The following is a 21,762-nucleotide window of genomic DNA, read 5'->3' as shown; positions in this document are numbered from 1 at the left end:
ACAGACAGACCAGTGTACCTGCCAAGTCAACATCCTGGTCTGTAGGAGGTAGAGAACCTGGCCAATTGCCTTGCCTGAGGCTGCACAAATCAGCAGCCTAACTGGAATATGGGACTCCACTCCCATGACGGGAACAGCTACGGCAAGAACCCTTTCAGCACCAGGTGAGGAAGAGCCACAGCTAGTACTTGTTTGATGAGGTCTCCAAGTAGACAGGTGCCAAGAGGCTTCTCAAACAATGCCTGAACACAGCCCCCTTCCCTTGGTGTCTGCACTGCATAGTCTGGGGTGCGGGCTGCCCACCAGTGAATCTCAGGTTACAGGTAGTAGTGTTTGACTCATTTCTTTGCTCACCAAGTTCACAGCTCAAAGCCAGAGGGAGGAAAGGCACTAAAACCTTTAACGAACTATATCAATATTGCTTCGACTCAGGGGGCACGACTTTCCAGGCCGACGTGAGAGAATGCCAGCGATGAGCCGGGGATCATCCGAAAGGACAGAGTTTGCCTGTTACTGAAGGTTTTATTACCTTTCGGAACACGTTATTTGTGTGTTTGCTCACTTACCTTTACGAGCAACTCGCTCCCTTTCCCATGACACAAACCAGTAGTTTGTTACAGGAGGCGCTACAAGAGTAGGGTGCAGCGAGAGTGAAGCAGAAATTAACCTGGTGGAAGGGACCAGCACAAGACAGCGCCACCTGGGTAGCAAGGCAGGTTTGGTACCTAGGGAGCTGTGACTCAGAGGTGATGCCTGACATGCGGTTGGTGAAATCTATGGCTGAGAGTTCCAGACAATCCGGCGCTCACATGCTGGTTCCAAACTCTGCCCTGAGGTTGCTAATCATGCTTGTTAGCCACTGCAGAACAGGATACAGTGTCAGCACATCCCCTGGCCATCAATCCGCTCAGCAGCTAGCAACTGGAATGGCAGTCAGTGAAGTCTAAGGAGGAAGAGCTCAAGTCCTGGCCTTTTGCTGTCCTCTCAGCAACTCTGGCTCACCATGACCCTCTAGAACTTAACCTTATAAGCAATAATGGGGCTGGGAAAAAATTTCTGATGGGGACACTCCAGAATTTTGGGAAGTAGTCAAGAGCTGCACTTTTCTATGGAGGGGATGGAGGTTGGGCGCAGAAGAGAGCTGGGAGGTCGGAGAGGGAGTCTGGGTGGAGGAGGCAGCTGGCACCTGGAGCAGGAGAGGATTCTGGCCTGGGGTGCAGTAGGACGTACAGGGTTGGAGAGTGAGCTGAGACCTGGGGCGAGAGGCGAGAGGGTTTGGGTGGTGACCTGAAGCAAGTGGGGTAGGCACCAAGTGGCAGGCCCTGGCCTGGAGATCCCCTACTTCACCTGCTCCCACTCTCAGCAACATGTTTCAGCTCCTGTTGGTCCAAAGCCAGCCAATGGGGACTGAGAAACTGGGCTGCAATGCCAACTGGTTTCCAGCCAAGAGAAGAGGAGAGAGATTCTGCTGGGGAGTTGGGGGGAAGGGAAGTGTGTGAATCCTTCCCCAGCACAGAGCAACAAGCAGCAACTGGAGCAGGCTGGATTCGGCCTCCGGGTGCATCCTTCCCACTTCATTCTAGAAGAGGTTGCTAGGCAGCAGTCCCCTCCCTGGCACCACCAAGAGTTCAGCATTACACGCTCAAGCCCCTGCCAACCCAGGAGCAAGGTCCCATGCTTCACCTGTGCTGTGCTACTCCGGGTGGTGGGGCAGATGTCCCCTAACCGCGAAGGGCCAGTCAAGAGCAGACAGTCCTGTGGGAGTCTGGGTAAGTTCCATGCACAGACACACAAGCCAGCACTGACAGTCTTGCAAGGAAGCTCTGAACCGGGGGTGGGGCAAGAAGATACAATTGCTGCAGCCTTGCTCCCTGGCAGGGCCACAGAGACGTTTTTCCACTAAGCAACCCTGGACTATGCAGCCTTTACCAAGCTGGCTGCAAAGTCAGTTCATGGCACAAGAACAGACGTTAACTGCTGCAACACTGGCACAGGCCAGGCTGTTGCAGCTACCAGCTGCAAAATCTGTTCCCATGGAACAGACTGGAAACGGGGATGCATGCAGCTCTGTTTGAGATGGAACATGTGCTTGGGCAATAAATATTTGCTCTGACTTATGCATAAAGCAGTTCTTTGGGAATCTAGGGCACAGCTTTTCACATACCGTCTCCCTCATTTAAACCTACTGGTTGCAATCTGACTGCAGTGTTTGTACGGGAAGGCTCGTTTGCCAGAAACACTGTCATCCGCATATGATCAAGCAACAGCAAGGGAGAGACAGAGGCTGAACTTACTTTAAGCAGCTCCATTAAGTTTGCTGGTAATTGTAGCCATCACTGGCTCAGCAGGTAGGATCCACCTGGCAGGTGCGAAACTGCAAGCTTTTACAGCTTTATCCTAGATAGCCCATGCTCCTCACTGAGTGCTAACTCCAACGTTAAGCTCAGAGACAGCCGCCATCTACACAGGAAAGCTGCTTTTTACTGCACATGCTATATTAAAAAACTTTTAGCTAAACCACTGCAAACCCCCGCACAGGTGCTTGGATTAGTCTAAACTGATTAGATCTATTTTAAACCAAAAAACTGTTTGCACTTCTTTAAACCAGTGGACCAAGTCAGCACAACTTTCTCCTGTCTCTCAACTTCCCAGCTTCCAGGGCAGTTATAGCTTTGAAAACTTTCAAGCTTTGTTAGTTTTGACATGGAGGTATTTTGTATCCTGAGTTAAGGACAGTGAACCAACAGGTCAGCAACTCCTGCTGTATCACAAAGCGGGAGCTGTGAAAGTGGTCCGGATTTTAAGTCAGTTTTGGCTGTTAACACCTATTAATGCCCTTGCAGCAGTCCACCCTACTGTGCCTGTGAAAAGGGGCTTGACCATACTGTGAGGTCTTTCAGGTGTGCTGGGCACAGGTCACTAAACACCCTGAAGACTGCAACAGCCCTTTGACTCCCATCAGTGGAAGTGGAACGAAAACTTGCTCCTCTAGTTTTCCTCTCTGGGACTGCAGGCTCCAGCGAGCTCTGAGGACATCGAGAGGAAAGGAGGCAACCTGCGTTAGGCTTAACTAATGAGGGATGCTGAGCAGCTGCTAAGTGCAGAAGGCCATTCTGCAGGCCTTGTGGAAGACAATGTCAGGGCTGGTCTAACACCATGAAATTAAGCTGATACAGCTACATTTCTCAGAGCGATGCCGTTAAACCCACCTCTTCCTTGGTGGGGGCTGAAGTCACTGCTGGAGTGCAGTAGCTAGGCTGGCATGAAGAGGCTCTACACTGCCAGGAGAAGCGTGGCATCAGCATAGGTATTCTTTATGGAGGTGCTATGGCAGCGTCGCAAGTGCTTGTCCACGCAACAGCAGCTCCAGTGCTGGTCTGAGCAGCAATACCGAGTAATTTAACTGGCAGGCCATTGTACAACTGCAGCAAAAAGGGCACCTACCACTCCCTAGATCAGGGTGGGCACTGATTTTGCTGTAGGCCACTCCAAGTGTTTGGAAAGTGGTCAAGGGCTGCAGTTTGCTATGGAGGGGACATGGGGGGGCCAGGGATGGAGGCTGAGTGAAGGGAGCTCAGGGTGGGGGACTGGGATGCAGGGGGAATGTCAGAGGAAGTTTGGGTGAAGGCAGTTACAACTTGGGGAAAGGGACTGGGGTGCAGGAGAGGATTATGGCCCGAGGAAAGGGTGCAGGAAGGGGTGCAGGTTCTGGGAAAGAAGGTTGCAGAGGGTTCCTGAGGCAAAGGGTAAGGATCCCAAGTCTGGGAGGGAGTTGGGGTGCAGCAGGGTGCCAGAGACAGCTGCTCACCTAAGCAGCTCCCAGCCAAACAGCATTCAGGAAGCTTCCAGACTTGCTAGCACCCCCTAGACCACTCTGCTCTATGCTGCTGGGGAACCTCTGTGTGCTGTCCCCCTGCCAGAACCTCTCCACTCGAGGGCTAGAAGCCAGGCAACGGAGCTGAGAAATTGGGCTGCACCGCCAATTGGCTTCCAGCCAATCAGAAAGGAGATTTTGCTGGGGGCAGGGATAGCACCCAAATCCTCTCCCCACAGTGCTGAGTGCGACAAACAGCAGCAGGGGCAGGCCACATGTGGCCTGGATCTTGCCTGCTTGTGCCCTAAATACTGACTGACACTCTGACTTAAGGTAGCTTTACCAACCGCTTTTCCACTCTTAAAATGCTACCGTGCTCCGGCAGACGCTGCCTATCCCAACAGGATTCTTCAATTGGTGCTGACAGCCGCTGACCTCAGAAGTCCTCCATCAGCCTAGCAAGGTCTACACTTGGGAGAGACTCCCTTACGGTACTTCACAGGGCTCTGGCTTTTCCCATGCCTCAGATGTAGCTAACTATACAGCTCACCATCCTAGCACAGATCAGACCTACATGTCAGTGATATGCAGAGGTTTTGTTGGTTCGAGCTTTTGTTCAGATGAGAGCACGAATACCACTTCAGTCCTTCAGACACAAGCCTACACTCCATAAGTCACACATCACCTTAAGTGAGAACTTGACATCAAAACTCCCAGGGAAGCAGTGCCAGTAATCCTTCCCCTGCGGCTCACAAAGCTACCCGTTTGGCAGGGTACGGCCCGAAGCTCTACAAGCCTTATAAAAGGGTATATTTACTGTATCTCCCCATTGCGGCTCCTTGACTTCCCCACCTGGAAAAATATTTTTACAGCAAAAACTTTGATTCACAGACATAAGATACTTTTCTGCTCAGCATACAGATACTATGGTGATGCACACGCTAAGCAAGCGATATAGCCTTCTAGATCTTGGTGACATGCACCACTAACAGGTGGTTCAGTGATTACAGGTCTGATTCAAAACACTGCATTGGGTGCCACCAATAGCTTTGGTGCAAGACCACGGGAAGTAGCAATGAAGACAAAGTGATACCAGGCTACTCAGACCAGAGTACCAATATAGGCGATCTGGAGAACTCTCCAGCGAGCAGCATCTGTGGTGATGCAGGATGAAGTGACGGCATGGAGAACTGCTGAAGCATTAGTCTTTGCAGAAAGGGTCTCTCTGTACTGGGTTGTCATCACCTGATTGAGTGGAACCAAATTACGACAAAAGGCTGGTTTAAATAAGCCAGGGCAAGGGTGTGTTTTGCTTACCTGAAGTCTTAGCAGCTTCACTCATGGCCAAGCCTGTGCATTTAGACACATGAAAGTTATGATTCACATTCATGCTGGAAGGACGTAAGTGGGGTTCCGAAGGGGTCTGTTTTGGGACTGGTTCTGTTCAATATATTCATCAAGATATTGGCAGAGAGAACACATTTATTAAGCACGCAACTGGAGCTATTTAAGAAGAGGTTAGATAGATGGCTTTCAGGGATGATCTAGAAAGTGCTTGGTCCTGCCATGAGAGCAGGGGGCTGGACTCGATGGCCCCTCGAGGTCCCTTCCAGTCCTACTCTTCTATGATTCTATGATACCAACCTGGGAGGGGTTGCAACTGCTTTGGAGAATAGGGTCAGAATTTGAAATGATCTGGACAAAACTGGAGAAATAGTCCGAGGCAAACAGTATGAAAATTTAATAATCACAAATTCAAAGTACTCCACTCAGGAAGGAACGAATCAGTTGCACACTTGCAGAAAGGGAAGGGGCCATCTAGCAAGCAGTACTGAGGAAAGGGATCCAGGGGTCACAGTGGACCTCAAGCTGAATATGAGTCAGTGTGACAGTTGCAAAAAACCAAACGTGATTCTAGGCTGCATTAACAGGAGTGTTGTGAGCAAGACAGGAGAAGTCATTCGCCTCTACTCTACTCTGCGCTGATCAGGCCTCAGCTGGAGTACTGTGCCCAATTCTGGGCACCACATTTCAAGAAAGATGGAGAAATTGGAGGAGGTCCAGAGAAGAGCAACAAGAATGATTAAAGGTCTAGAGAACATGAACTGCGAGGTAAGACCGAAAGAACTGGTCTTTAGTTTAGAAAAGAGAAGACCAAAGGGACATGATAGCAGCTTTCAAGTACCTAAAAGTGTTACAAGGAGGAGGTAGAAAAATGGTTCTCCTTAGCCTCTGAGAACAGGACAAGCAGCAATGGGCTTAAACTGCCGCAAGGGAGGGTTAGTCTGGACATAAGGAAAATCCTCCCAACTGTCAGGGTGGTTAAACACCGGAATAAATTGCCTAGGAAAGCTGTGGAATCTCCATCGCTGGATATATGTAAGAGCAGATTAGACAGACCCCTATTGGTGATGGTCCTAGAGTCTCTGGATGGTGCTTAGTCCTGCTGTCAGGGCAGTGGACTGGAGCTGACCTCCTGAGGTCCCTTCCTGTTCTAGTTCTTTGATGCTACATGCACACACACCACTACTGAAAGAACAGGATTTCTAGGGTGACACAGCAAGAGGAAAGGTTTCTGGTAAATGTGAGCAGTTGGATCACTGGCTGCCTTGAGGGTTCTGGTCTAAAATGGTGGAGTTTGTTCCTGCTCAGCAAGCAACCCCTTAGCCCTCTTCTACACAAGTGTTTTATAGTAGCTTCCCATGGGAACTAACGTGGGCTCAGCACCATCATTAGCTGTGCTGTCGAGAACTCTGGTGCAGCAAAATTGGCAGTTTAAACCCCATTTCAGAATCCAAGGGATAGCCTGTACTGGTACAGCTCTTCAAGGAATAAGGGCCTGATTTTCCTGGCTGTAGATGCCTAACACAGGTACTCCTTACCGAACAGGAATAAGCTACATCTTGCACACACACACCTCCTGGCGTAACTGCAGGCACACTAGGCGTTTTTACTGCTTTAGCTGGACTCAGCACAGGCCCCAGACCAAATGGTGACCCCGGTAAGAGTGTTCTGCCCCTATGGGTTAACTTTCTGAATACCTTATTTTGTAGTGCACGTGCAGCCCATTTCATGACTTCAATGCACACTCCACAGGCTTGCTTTATCGCTGTCGTACAAGGGCAAGTTGCACGCTGGGAGGTGTAAATCTAATATATTTTTGCCATAAGCAATAAAAATTGTTTCCTCTAAACTTGAGTTCTTAAAATAACTGAAATGTACTAACACCAAGAAACTGGTCTGTGGACCAGTGAGAATATTGCAGGAGGTTGCAGTCTTCATAATGTTAATCCTAATCCTTTGGTTCAAAGGTTACTTCTCATCTCTGCCCTCAGGGACTGAAGCAGCACCAGATGCTCCTTCCCTCATGCCTCAAGGGCCTGGCTGACAACATCAAGTGTTTGTGGGAAATGAATCCACATTTGAAACGTGTGAAACTTCAGTTTTCTTTTTTGTCATTAAAAACAGCAGCCCAAACATTCACCTGGGTTGCCTGCCTCCAAATCCCATGTTCCTCTAACTTTTGTATGCGTGGGCAAAATAAATGTTGTGCACCAAGGCAACATACTGCCAACCCTGGGCACTCTGGTAACCAGCTGGGCAGCATCTGAATTTCTCCTGGGTGCCCACCCAAGTGCTCAGCTTACAGGAACACTGGACAAGACCTAAGCTGTATCTTAACTCCACCTAAGACCTCTGCCATCTCAGTGCTCCTAAGGGTAGCACAGATGAACTGGTGAGGGAAATGTAGCAATCGAGTGTAGACAGGCCCTGCAAAGCTGCTTTGGCAGGAAAGAGTGAATCAGAACAACTTCAGAACAGTGTGCAGTCAGAGAACCCCTGCTTTGGGGTGGAAATACTTCATGCAATTCTCCATTTTGCCAAAGTTTTGTTCTAAAAAGAAAACGGAATATTCAGATGCCAAAAACATCCCCCCCATCCCCTTTTTTTTTTTTTTTTTTTTTTTTTTAAAAAGTGTGAAGTGTTTGACTTTGTACTGAAATCACTTGTTTTGGAATTTGGTACTGCACTAATAAAAAGTCAAACAGACTGACAAAACTATCAGAACAAAACCTTTAGTTTAAACCAAAGCGATGCTTCCAGAATTTTTTTGAGAAAAATCTCAATTTTGGGGTTTTGTTCCTAATTAAACCATCAGAAAAACGTCAAAATCTCAAAGTCCTTTGCAAAAATGGAACTCCAAGGGACCTACGCACTAGTGCTCAAGTACATGTTGAACTTCTGTCATCTGGCACATTCACCAGGCAACATCCATAATCCAGCATTTTCAGCCACACTTATCCTGGGTGTGGCTGGGTTTTATGTGGTCCCAGAAAGTTGGTTTACAGCCATCAGTCAGGGCTCTCAGTGTTCTGTGCTGTCACTTAGCTCTAATTTACCTCTAGAGGACTGAAGAGCTCAGTATACAGTGGAGGTGCTGGTAATGTGCTAGCCAATATTGACCTCCCGTGGTCCAGCAAATTCTCGCCCAACACCAGTCACGTCCCAAGGCTGCCAGATCTGCACTAGGTCAACCTGCAGTAAGACCTTCCAAAAGCAGTTTTTCCAGCCTTGCCATTCAGTTCACCAATTGGTAGGTAAAGGAGCAGTTTACAGTTTTGGTGGCATGAAAGGCAAAGCTATTCAGCGGCCCTTAATGCTGCCGTATTTTTTTCCAGGGACCCAATGCAAGTTCATCTCAATACCCAATATGCTGCAGAAGAAAGTGTTTCCAATCCAACTGCCAGCTGCCTGCCTTGCTCCCATCAGAAGCTTCAATTCACCTGGGACATTGGCTCCATGTTGAAATTACAGGCCTGGAACACAAACTGAGCCCTGAGCAGCTGAGAAAAGCGCTCTGGGCCTGTCAGCTGTTGGTATGTGGGTTTTTGGGAAGACTCTGACCCATGACAGAAAAACGAGACATGCAAAAGCCCCTCTAAACAGGAGCTTTACTGTGGCCTCCTGGAATTCCCATCACCAAGTTTAATATGTTTAAGTGGAGCCTCGTATATGGTCACAAGGACAGAGCACTATCGGAAACAGAGCTCAATTCATCTCCTGCAGAATCTGGCACTGTAGCATTTAAGTTATCGGCACAAGTTTCCAGGGAGAGTTACTGCTGAGACCCAGATAAGGGAACGCAAACAGATGAATGAGAACCAGATACCTGATCAGATGTGAGAGCAGCAGACATGAGCCACCAGGTTTTTGTGAAGGTTTTTATGGATGCCCGCTTTGCATACTGCCCCACCCTTCCCATACAGCTTCTGTTTTGCTGTTAATATGAACTGCATTGGGCAATGCCTCTCCTAGCAATCCAGGGTCAGTAGCGTTTGCAAGCAAATACCACAGCTACACAAGTTGCGGAACGGATGTGCACAGCACATTCCTGGCAGCATCAATATTGTCATGCTAGCGTGCAGACTGATGGAGAAGCCATGCTGGCTTTAGCTGCTCTGGTTTCAGAAGGCAGGGAGTAGGGCATGCAATAAAGTGACCAGCCCTACAACAAGCAATTAATACTGGCCCTGTTAATGCAGTGACAGTCAGCAAGCAGCAGTCTGACCCAGTTCTTACTTGCCCAGAACTCAGTTTCTGCAGCTCCTGTAACATATGTCTAGGTCACTGAAGTGCAACACATCTTATACCAGTCTACAGTATAGCCCTGTACCTGCATATTACATCACATAGCGCATGTGACCTAACGCCCAGAGCAGCCTGTGCTAGATTAACTGACGAGCTTTTCCTGCCACTCTGCAGGTGGAGTTTCAGCATAGAACTGTCTGCACTACAGCAGGGCAGCCGTGTTTAGGCAGCATTTTAAGAGCAGACCTACCCATCACCTTCCTGTTTCCTACTTCCTGACCACCCCTTTCTTCAGATTTGCAACTGGGGGACATTTCCCCCTTTTGTCTCCCACTCCCATCCCACTGCCTTGATCTGCTGTGATGTGACTGGGTTTTAGATTGATAGGGAAGCCGGTTTGTGCGTCCATTGTATCTACTGGCATCAAACACTGGACTGTGTGTTTGATGAAAGCTAACGATGCACTGAATTCATGTACACTGCTTAGAAATCTGCATCAAGCCTGTATGTAAAGTTACAGATTTTAGCTCTGCAGCTGTATTGGAAATGTTTCTGTGTTGAGGTTCACAGTGGGAGGTGGGGCTCCAACCCAGCTAGGAGAACAGACTGAGCAAAGGCCCAGATGGCCAATACACGTTTTGTGAAGGTGGGGCTCTCCTTCTGGGTCTGCAATGAACAGAAACACAGAACAGAGTCCCACCGAGTAAGGTGGAATGCCAAGAGCTATGGCAGAAGAATGGAATTTTCCCTCCACATATGGACAAGCTACAAGACGAGACCTGGCAGGTACTTTTTTGTTCTTCAGTCCTCATGAGTTAGGCCCGTCTGGACAAGGGACCCTCCCCTCAAACGCATGTTTGCAAAGACTTTCAAGGATCAACACAGAACACGGTTGGCCTGCACTGGTGACTGGAATTAATCTATGTAAAGTACTGCTTTCACTATTTCTCTCTAACACCGTTCTTTATTAATAAACCCCTAGATATTTGATCTAAGGATCTGGCTTCTGCATGGTGATCCGGGTAAGGTCCAAGTATGTACCAACCAGGGGCTGTGGCTGGGCCCTTTGGGATCTACAAGAATCTGTGTGGTGTTGGGCGAAACTAGTTTCATAACCTCTCACCTTAGTCTGGGGCTGTTGGTCTGGTCTGACGTAGTGCCTGGGAAGTCTGTAGGTTTCCTTGTGTGACTTCTGGCCGGCCAAGGAGAGGACAGAGGTACTGTTGTGGCCAATTGCATTTGCTGCAGTGCAAAGGAAATCCCAGCCTGGGGCTGTAAGCAGCCCAGATTTTAAGCAAAGATACCCTGGACTGACTTTGCTAGCTGTGCCTAGAAACCTCATTCTATCACATCTACCTCTCTCAATATGCTGTGACAACTAATTAGGTGGTCTGTAGCATCCTCTCTCAACCAGGGGGTACATATACCCTCGTGGGTATGCTGAGGTCTTCCAGGGGTACATCAGCTCATGGAGCTACGTGCCTGGTTTTACAATAGGCTACATAAAAAGCACGAGTAAAGACAGTACTACCTAAAAGTTCACTCAGACAATGACTTGTTTCTACTGCTTCATATGCCTTACACTGAAATGTAAGTACAATATTTCTATTCCAATTTATTGGATTAGATGGTAGAAACTCAGCAAGTTTTCAGTAGTCTGAAATTTTTGCAAGTTGTTTAAGTGAGGTGTAACCTAGTGGTATTCAAAACAAATCCGACTCCTGAAAAGGTTACTGTAATCTAGAAAAGGTTGAATGACTTGTTTCAAAACCTCAGATTACTTTTGGACCATGATTCTCAACCAGTGGTAGGCAGAGCCTTTGGAGTAAGCAAGAGAAGTCTGGGGCTACTTTTTTCCCACCCCAAAAAGGGGTTCTTTTTAAGACGGTTGAGACACTCTGGTCCAGAATACAAAAAAGCAGTCCTGTAACACCTTAAAAACTAATATAATGTATTAGGTAATGAGCTGTTGTGGATCACACTCTTCAGATCTGAAGAATCCTGATAACGGAGATGGAAAATTTAGAAGATAGGAAAAAAGGAAGTAAACTGATGAATCAGCTCGACAGGACAGAAGAAGGTGGGGGAAATGGGAAAGACATTTCCGCAAGTGTTTAAGTGGGTGCCTGGGATCATTGTGAATATCAAAGGTGGGGAAATTGTCCTTGTAATGCTTAAGGTAATTGATATCTTTGAGTCCAAGGCAATAAGTATCAAACTTGAGACTAAATTCCAATTCAGAGGTTTCCCTTCGTAATCTGGTGTTCGAGACTCTGTTTTAGAATGCACGCTATTAAATGTCGGATACTACGACCTGCTAAACTGAAGCGTATTCAGACTCCTAATGCCCAATTTGTGTCCATTCAGTCTTTGGACAAGTGACTGCCCAGTATGTCCAATAAGCATGGCAGAGGGGCATTGCTGGCATGCATCATTAGTGAAAGTGCAGGGTTATGAGCCCCTGATCATGTAACTGATGTTGTTAGATCCAGTGACAGTGTTTCCAGCGTAAATGTGGACGGAGTCGGCAACGGGGTTTGATGCAAGGAAAAGTTCCAGGATTAGGATTTCTGTGGTGTAGCCTGTGGTTGCTGGTGAGAATTCTCCTAAGGCTGGGCAGCTGTTGGTAGGAACACAGGTCCGTCATCTAGTGCCTGTGACAATGCAGCCTCATGTTCCAGTATAGGATGCAGATTATCCATAATGCACTGGAAGGGTTTGAGTTGGGGGCTAGAGAAAACAAGCAGGGTTCTATTATTAACCTTCTTGGGCCTATCTAGAAGAAGCTGGTTTCTGGGTATTCCTCTGGCCCTGTCTTTTTTTTTTTTTTTAAACTTCTCCTGGTGGGTAATTAAGTTTTACAAACCACCGTTAGAGATCTTGATGGTTTTGGTCTGTCAGCAGGACTGGAGCAGATGTGGATTTATGTTAGGGCTTGACTATAAAAGACTGATCATGGGATGTGCCCTGGATGGAAGCTGGAGGCATGTAGGTTAAGAGTTCCCTTACGTACAACTTGTTGTGTAGTGCAGACAGGACCCAAGAAATTTTAAGCTAGGTGCGTCAGTGTCCATGGGCCGGAGTCTGCTCAGTTGATTTACCTGGGTGCCCTGTGAGACAAATTGGGGTGCAAGTGCACAACCCAGCACTGCATTTTAGTAGACAGAATGAAGGATGGGGCAGAAGCCTTGGAGGCCAAGCATGAGGAACTGCTGCAACGATGGCGACACAGAGGGGAAAGGGGACACTGTGGGAGAGAAAAGGGCACAACTCAGCAGCTGAGGAGCAGGATGACAGGGGTGACTTTCCGACCAGTTAAGGAGCTGGACAATGGAACATTAACAAGTGTCAGTTGTTACATACAGGCCACATTCCATCCTTGAGCTTCTACGAACAATTCCCATGGACATTAGCTGAGGCTCTGTTGTGGGGACTTGGACTCCTACACTCACGCCCAAGTCAAAACCAAAACTAAGCTGAATTTGCGTTGTCATCTGACACCCATTTTAAATTGCACTGTCTAGCCAAGTGCTCAATACCACTCGCTTCCCAAGCAGAGGAGAGTTATAACCAAGTGAAGATACACTCTATTGCACAGCTCAATTTTGCCTATAAGAGCCAGGAAGCCATGCTGAACAGTTCCTGCTAGCAAGATGCTGAAGCCTTCCACCCATTGCTTATCTACAGTTGCTGGTCCCCAAGAGCTCTGGGAGACACCTCCGTAGGCCAGCCTGAGGCCAGGGTCACTCCAACCTCACAGCTAGTGAGCATATTTTGAGACCCAGAATTCCCTTGACATATCGCTAAGATACCTAATGAAGAACTCAGACTACAGGCAACTCAGAAGGGAAATGCAAGGAGTTGTGGCTTCAGGAGACCCCTTGGTAGCGGTACTGGATTGGTAAGTAGAGCAATGGGGAGCAGAACAGATCAGGAAAAGGAAACCTTTTCCCCCCCCCAATGTTACCGGAGTCCACAGTGGCCCTTAAGTTGAAAGCAGCCACAGGGGAGATCAGGGCCAGCGTAAACCTTCCTAGATTATTGTCCTTGTCTCAGGAGGCTGATTTATCTTGCACACGTGAAGTCTCACTGCACTTAAAGCCTGCCTGATTGCTTACAAAAATCGGGCGTAAGTAGCATCACTGCATACAGACCAGTAGAAACAAGTTATTCTATGGCATTTTACTTTGTCCTGACCTTGCTGGAGCTTCTTATGTAGCCTGTTGTAAAACTAGGCATACAGCTAGATGAACGAAAGGGCCTCCTGAAGAACCGCTGCATACCCCTGGTTGAGAACCACTGGCTCAGGAAATGCTGGCTCCACTGCCATATAGATGCTTCTTAGTGTGGTCAAGTTCCCTCTGAGAGGCACAAACGCCATGAGCCCAGTTGTGTCTACACCAGGTCAGTACAACAACGTCTTGGGTGGAGGGAGTTGGTGTCAACCCCAGACACCCCTGTGCAACACTGCTACACTCACCTGATTTGGCAGGGCAGTTCAGCCCTCTACCACGGGGCTGGGAGCTGACGCCCACTGGAGCCCCGTGAACTTGGTATGCCTGCAGCACAACCCCCCTCAACTTTCAGCCCTGACCACATGACAGACACTGCAGAACAGCTGCGGCAGCACACAATAGTACTGACACATCCTACAGCAATGGGACTCGGCTGCAGTTGAAATGCTAGAGCTGTGCCAGTGTCAACCCATCTCTGAACAGGTTAGTCCCCTCAGCATAGGGCAACAGGTAACCTACGTCCCCAAGACAGGGTAGCTAGGTTGACAGAATTCTTCCTTAGCCCTAGTTGCGTTTACAGCCACACTGGCATTGCTCCAGGGGTATCACACCCTTGGGAGCCAGGATAGATCGACTTCCTAATACAGAGCTTGGGTTAGGGTCTCTCCAGCTGCTGCCGCTGCAGCAAACAACTAACCCTACCTGATTCTCAGCCACGCCCCATTGGCATCTGACCTTGGACTAGCCTTAATTCAATAGTGTTACTCTGGGGAGAACAGCAAAAAACACTCAGCTATTGTTAAAAGTTGCATTATGACATTATAGCCACTTTGGCCATAACTCCCATCATCAATTAATGCTTCAAGTTTTGCACCTTATCTAACACAAATAAGCTGTGCTATAATTAGAGTGCGACATTGCATCACCACAGCCAGCTAGGCAGCAGCCAGGTAGCTGAAAAATGGCTGACAAGTTTGTTTGTGTACCACAAGTCCAAGTGCTGGGGGCAGGGGGAAGATCACTGCCATCTTGGGTTCCTTTGGAACATCATTTCTCAAAGTGCAGTCGCTCCTACGGTCAGGGTCCAGTATCTCTGAAGCTGCTATCTTGTTCTGCAGCTTTTGTTAAGCACATCTAGAGGTTAAGGTTGCAAACAGCACCAAAAAGTGAGCTAACAACAGATGTAGAAACATCCCTACAATTCAGACAGACTGCGCAACAGCCTCAAGAGGTCTGACCAGCATAACCAGGGACTAAGTGAATAGTCACAGAGAGGCAGCCGTGTTAGTCTACCTTCTTCAAAACCAAAAAGCAGTTGTGTAGCACTTTAAGACTAAAGATTTATTAAGTGATGAGCTTTCCTGGGACAGATCCACTTCTCCAGACCTGGAAATTCTGAAGATTTCCAGATCTGAAGTGGGTTTGTCCCACAAACAGCTCATCACCTAATAAATCCTTTTGTTAGTCCTTAAAGTGCTACAAGACTGCTTTTTGGTTTTGCCCAGATGCTAAGGGATGATTCTCAGTGTTGTCAGCCATTTCACACCCCAACACTGTGGGGGGGGGGGGGGGGAAGAGGAGGAAATCGCACATTTGCATCATTTACTGGGAACAAAATATAATTGGGGGTCACAGGTAGGGGGTCATTTCCACACCACTTAATGCTTTTCCCTTCCCAACTCCCAGCTAAGCAGCCAACCAGAGCTCAAAGCATTAGGATCACCTCCACACAGGTCAGAAGCCTGGAAGTTCATCACCTTCTTTCACCCTCCCACCCCCATTCAATCCCTGGTGGAGGGGGAGGTGGCAGCTTTGAGGGGCACCTGAGTGACCTGCTGACCGCCCCCCCCCCCGAGGTTTTTCAGTCCCGGCTTGACCACGTCCTGGCTGGGAGGACTGAGTGGGGGCTGGTCCTGCGCCGGGCAGGGGGCTGGAGGGGATGAGCTCCTGGGGTCCCTTCCAGCCCCGGCAGCCTGAGTCGATGGCCCAAGTCGAAACGCACCTCGCAGGAACACAGCCCTGCACCGGGGCACACGGCGCTGGGGGGGGGGGGCGCTACGGAGCCTGCCAAGCTGAGCCAGCCAGCGGGCCCGAGAGCTGCCGGGCCCCGCGGGGCAGGAAGCGGAGGCCTGAGCTCCACCACGCAGGGCGGCAACCAGAGCCGAGCAGCCGGACCTGCGGGGCCGGGAGGAACTGCCTGGCTGCCGCCCCCGGCCGACGCGCAGCAAACCAGCCGCGGCCCGGCGCGGGGGGGGGGGGGGGGGGGGGGGGCGGCCGGTTGGGAGCGCGGGGGAAGCCGCACCGGGACATGCGCCCGCCGGGCGGCCGGAGAGCAGCAGCCCCCCCCCCCCGCCGCGCCGCCCCCGCCGCCTCACCTGGCCGGGGCGCTGCCGGGACCGGGAGGCGACTCCGCCGCGGCCGCTGCTCCGGGCGCCTCCGCGAACGTGTGAAACCACGTGAGGGGGCGGCCCGCCCGCGGCGCCCCGCCCCGCCCCGCTCCTGCCGGCCAGCCCGGCCCGGCCCGGCCCCGCGGGCGGGGGAGCTGGATGTGGCGCAGCAGCCGCGAGGGCGGAGCCACCCCACAGTTCCCCCCCCCCCACCACCCAGGCGCGGAACCCTGAGCCCCCCCCCGGCCCCTCCCCCACCCCGTCACGAGGCGCCTCGCACCCCGCCCGCAGCACGCGCTGCCGCGCCGGCCAGCACGTGCCGCGCCGCCCCGCCGGACTCACCAGCGGGAAGGCCATGGGGGGGCGGGGGAGGGGGCGGCCGGCCGGGCGCGTGGGATGGGCTCGCACCAGCAGCAACGGGCAGCGCGGCGCCCCGCAGCCTTTTATCGGCGGCCGCTGCCCGGGGCCAGGGGCGTGGCCAAAGGGCGGGGCCGGCCGCGCCCCGCCCCGCCCCGCCCCGCGCAGCCTGCAGGCGCTCCCGAGCGGGCGGGCGGCGCTCTGCCCCAGCGGGCAGCACGGCGGGGCGGGGCGGGGCAGGGCTGCTCGCTCCCCGCTCCCCGCCGGGGCTCTGCACGCGGGGCTCGGAAGTCCACGCACGCTCACCAGCCCGCAGGCCCCTCGGGCGGCCGCCCTCCGCCTCGCTTCGTGGCGCTGCCCTGCAGCCAGGCTGCAACGATCCTCTCGTCCGTAGCACGGCGGTGCCGCTGCCCCGGGCGCCGGCTGCCACGAGACGCCGCCCCCCCAGCACCTGTGGGCAGGCAGATTCCTGCAGGGGGAGTCAGCCTCTGGGGACCGCGGTGCGTCTTCTCCTGCGGGGCTACCGCGCTGCTGTAGCCCTGTGAGGAAGGTGCTGCTGTGCAGGGGCAGAGCTTCAGTGGCTCCATGGGAGGCAGCAGCCCGCCTGTGGCGATAGCTCTGCCTGCACCAGGGCTTAGGTCAGTAAAGCTGTCCCACTGTGGAGTTTTCACTTGCCTGGGCGATGAAGTCACACTGATGCACACACTGGTGTGTCGTGTAGACCTGGTCTCAGGAAGTGGGTCTGCCCCACAAAAGCTCCTCACCTCATCTATTATTTTGTTTCAGTGCTGCAGGACGGCTGGTTTGTTTTGCAAAGCCTGCGTGTGCATCCACCAGGGTTGACTCCAGTCCCCTGCTCCGAAGTTTGAAGCACAAAAGTCACCGTACAAACCCGGTGGGGGTCAGATTACGTCTCAGGGTCTGGATCCACTGAAGCTAATGCTAAGTCATCACAGCCGAGAGTCTGGCACAGTTTTCATACCTCTGCCTGCCTGGGGCCCAGGTGGTAACACCGTTGAGTTTATCCATTGGCTGCACTAGTGAATGGATTATTCTTGTCTGCAAAAACAACAAGAAGTCCTGTGGCACCTTATAGACTAACGTATTTTGGAGCATGAGCTTTCAGATGCATCTGACGGAGCGGGTCTTTGCTCTCGAAAGCTTACGCTCCAAATATGTTAATCTGTAAGGTGCCACAGGACTGCTTGTTGTTCTTAAAGATACAGACTAACAGGGCTGTCTCTCTGATCCTTATTCTTGTCTGGTTTGTTGAAAATATTTTTCATTTGGTTTTGTTTGTTTGGGCCATTCTGGAGATGCCTAATATAACCCACTCTTTGATTGTGAGCCCTTCAAAATTTCTTCTCCTGGTTCACACTGGTGATGGCAACATCAAGAACAACATAGATGGGTATTCTAAGTACTCTGCTGCTGGACGTGGCCAGAAGCGTAGCCACGTAACACGATGCTTTAGGTGCTGTTGGTACTCTAGAATGCCGAGTTGTGCTCCAATCACTGGCAACTTTTAGGAAAAAAAATTCTTAGTACGAAGATGATCTGTCTGTAATGAGACTGGTCTAGGCAGGGGTCAGATTGGGGAGAAAAAAGGAGGTGCTTTGCCACACTCTGCCCATAAAATAAACCCTGACCACGTGAGATGCTGCTGGTGGAAGTCTGGGCAGCTTTTCAAACCTGCTGGTTTCCAGGCACTCTGCTGCAAGAACATCATTTTGGCCTTGGTGAGGCAGGTATCACCCGCCCCACTGGGCTGCTTGCTATCGGTTTCAACAAGGGCCTGGAGGCTGCGCGGTCATTCAGAGGAAATTGTGTAGCTCTTCGTGTGATCAAGCTCCCTCTCCTTCCCGCCATGCCTTCACATGTGGTGAAACAGTCCACTGTGCTGACGTTCAATGTATATCACAGCGTGTACGAGTGAGACACACAGAGGCAGCTCACGTCTCTCTGTGCTATTTTGGTTCCTCGCGCAGACTTGTGACATCAGTTTCACTTGGTTCAGGTTTTCAGGAACTGTGGGAGAATTTGGGGATGTGGACAGAAGGTAATGGAAACACAGATTCTGGACAAGGAGAACTTAAGGCCTCAGGAACATGTAAGCCACACAGACTGACTCAAAGGAGAAATCTCTGGCCTGCAAATTTAAGGGCAATCAGAGGGAGTTTTTGAAGTTCTTAGGAGCAAAAAAATTCCTAATGAAGTTTTGTCCAGGTGTAGCTGGAAATGGTGAAGTTATCAGTAAGAATCCTGCAAGGCAGAAGCCTTCAATAACAGCTCTGCTTAGTATTTGAGAGGGGAAAAAAAGCAAATGGCATAGTTGAGCCAAATTGTTGTGAATCACTTTCCATTCAAGTAGTAACTCAGGCAGCAGCAACCAGAGTTGGACATTTTTAAATCAGGAGGTCTGGAGACCCAATGATTCCAACCTGCATCCAAGAGTTTTAAAGGAGCTGGCTCAGCAGCTGTACCTTTCATGTTGCTTTTGAAGGTCTAAGCAAGTTACAGAAAACTGGCAAATAGGGCATGTCATAGCAATATTTTAAAAGGGCAAATGGGACAGACTAGACCACCTCAGGCCTGTCAACCTGCCAGACTATGGGGAAGATAATGAAACAGCAAATACAGGGCTCAGTAAAGTATATCAGAGGAAGATCTGATTAATGCTGATGGCCATGGATTTGTGGAACTGGACCCTGCCAAACTGATTAGATACTTTTAATAGATTACAAGTTTGATAGATAAAGGCTCGTGTTTCAATAACAGACTTTGGTATGGCATTTGTCTTTGTACACTCATGCGTCTGATGAAGCGGGTCTTTGCTCACACAAGCTTATGTTCCAAACTATCTGTTAGTCTATAAGGTGCCACAGGATTTCTTGTTGTCTTTGTGCTGTGCATCATTTAGATTCTGTAACTAGAAAATGAAACAAGAGTGACATGGCACACAGAAATGGAGTAAAACAGGCCACCTGCCAGGTCTCAAAATGGACCCGTAAAAGGAGTGAGGCTGTTTTGAGGGGGATCCGGTTATATAATATTTTTATTAATGACCCAGAAGAAAACATAAAGTCTTCCCCGATAAATTGGCTATGCAGGAATGACAGGTAATGACGAGGGTAGCGAGAGAGCTGGATCACTAGGGTAGGCAAGCAGACCATGTGCCTTTGAATAGAGACAGACGTAAGACCAAAGAATGTCAGCATTGACCGGGGGATTCTGCTCTGTACAGCAGTGACTCCAGAAAAGAGCTGGAGGGCAACATCAGGTTGCAGTACAATGCTGTGGCCGGGAGGACTCACGTGATCCCGGGGGTGCATAAATGGGAATCCCACACGGGAGCAGAGGGGTTATTTTATTGCCGTACTTAGCACTGGGGCAACAGGAGCTGGCATAGGGTAGCCAGTTCTAGGGTCCACAACTTAAGGGCACTGAGCAGTGTTCCCTGCAAGCTGAGCTCTTGGGCGGCCTCCCAGGAGCTATTCAGGTGCTGCCCAGCTGATTAGCAGAGCGCCCCAGCTGGCAGCGCGTGCGTCTATTGGTGGTGCACATTGGAACAGGCCTTGATGCACATAATACAGTTTATTCTGCCCATGGATGGGAAAAGACTCAGATGGACCAGTGGCACCGAGTAACTGGAGAGGGTGCAGGGAAGAGCCAGCAGAACGATGCTAGGGTTAGAAAACCTGCTTTTCAGCAGTAACTCCAGGAGCTCAAGCTACTCAGCGTAAGAGAGAGAGAAGGTTAATGGGTGACCTGCTCACAGCCTGTAAGTAGCTAGTAGGACACAGCTATTTCTGGGCTCTTTGATAGTGCAGGCAAAGGGATGCACAGGGCCCAGGGCTGGAATGTGGAGCTGGTCACATTTAGGCTGGAAGTAAACCTGATGAGGTGTACATTTTTACCGGTGAGGGGAATTCAATCACTGGAACCATTTACCTAAGGTGAGGGGCAATTCTCCATTCCGGGCAATTCTTAACTCAGGGCGGGTGTTGGTCTAAATTAAACCTGCACCAGCAGAGCCAGCACTTGTTTCAGGGCAGGTCTCTGGCCTGTGTTACACAGGAGGCCCAGCCAGCAGCTCATGGTGGTCCCATCTGTCTTTGGCCTCTCCAAGTCTAATGCCTGCTGCAGAGGGACTGGCTTACCTAGCACCTGCCAGCAGGTGCTTTGATCTGGGCGAGGGCTGGAAAGCCACACTTGTTCTGAGAACAGCCCTGGAGGTTATTCCCCTCCCTCCTCTCTGGTCACTTACAACCAAGGGCTGTTTACTTTTCCTGTTTCTAATAACTCCCCTTGTGCTTTTTGCGACTGTGCCGAGGCAGCTGGGTGAACGAGGCCCCAGCCCATCTCCATCGCTGCTTGATTCTGCTACTGCAAGGCCTGGAATTGCCGGTAGCTGTTTTTCGTGGGCAAAGCCTGTGCTAAGGCCTGTGGTTTCACAAAGCAGGGAGGCAGAGGGAGACGGAGCGGCTGCTCCTTTGCCCAGGCAGGAGGCAGCACAGGACGCCCAGGAACTCAGCGGCAGAATGCATGGCTAGTTTCTCCTATCAAGGTTGTCAGATGTGAAAGCTCCCCTCTGTTAGCAAGCAGTCGCTGGCGCTGCCTCAGGAAATGCACCCCAGGGGCACTGGGGAACTAGTGCAGCATTTACAAGGCGCATCTTTGGGGGGGCAGCGCCTGTCTGCTGCCATGTCAACGGCCGCCAAGAGAAGAGAGAGGCCTGGGAGGGGAATTCTCTCTAACGAGGCCACTCCAGCATGGTCCAACCCACAGAAGTCACTGGGGAGAGGCACCTCCCCACAGCTTACGCCAGAGCAAGGAGAAAGAGCTGCTGCAGGAAGGCGGGAGGGAGTGTAAGAACCGAGGGTAGCAAAGCAATGGGAAGACACGTTGCCTTGTAACCCCTCGTTCTCGGTGTTCTGCTGGCACCTGCTACTCGGTGCTGGCAGCTACTGAAGTCTCATAAACTCAGTGACATGGGGCTGGCCCTGGGCGTGGGATGGGAAACACTGGTCCCTCTAAATTTTTTAATGCATGGGCAGAATAAACTTTGTTATGTGCACCGAGGCACGTGCCACCGCGCACCACCAACAGAAATGCGCTGCCGGCTGTGGGCGCTCTGCTAATCAGCCGGGTGGCACCTGACTCTCTCCCGAGCGCTCAGCTCACGGGGACTGCTGTGGGAACCCCTTCGCAGCTGCAGGGAGGGGCTACCACTTGGGGAGGTGACTGGGAGGAATGCCCCCAGCCTAGCATCTGCTCCCTCCTCGATGAGCTCTCTGTCTCCAGCCCTGTGCAGAAGAGGCTGGGTGAGGTGGACAAAGCCGAGCTTGCGCACTCTGTCCCCAGCGCATGGGGAGATAAT

General features: G+C 50.8%; 1 protein-coding gene across 3 annotated transcripts in view; it reads right to left on the bottom strand.

The window, feature by feature from the left end:
• The window catches only part of CPEB1 (cytoplasmic polyadenylation element binding protein 1), a 67,625-nt gene extending 51,507 nt beyond the window's left edge, over positions 1-16,118 (bottom strand). For 2 of the 3 annotated variants that reach the window (XM_075006563.1, XM_075006564.1), the window contains exon 1: positions 14,625-14,671. In XM_075006563.1, the coding sequence (XP_074862664.1) occupies positions 14,625-14,666 (42 nt within the window). In that variant the 5' untranslated portion in view covers positions 14,667-14,671. Of the gene's footprint in view, positions 1-14,624; positions 14,672-16,013 lie in introns of those variants that run through there. The other variant, XM_075006565.1, reaches the window with a different exon arrangement.
• Between the last annotated feature and the right edge of the window lie 5,644 nt (positions 16,119-21,762).

The sequence above is a fragment of the Carettochelys insculpta genome, chromosome 12 (assembly GCF_033958435.1).
Source record: "Carettochelys insculpta isolate YL-2023 chromosome 12, ASM3395843v1, whole genome shotgun sequence".
NCBI lineage: Eukaryota > Metazoa > Chordata > Testudines > Carettochelyidae > Carettochelys > Carettochelys insculpta.
The sequence above is the reverse complement of the archived record's forward strand: the minus strand, read 5'-3'. Positions and strand labels throughout refer to the sequence as shown.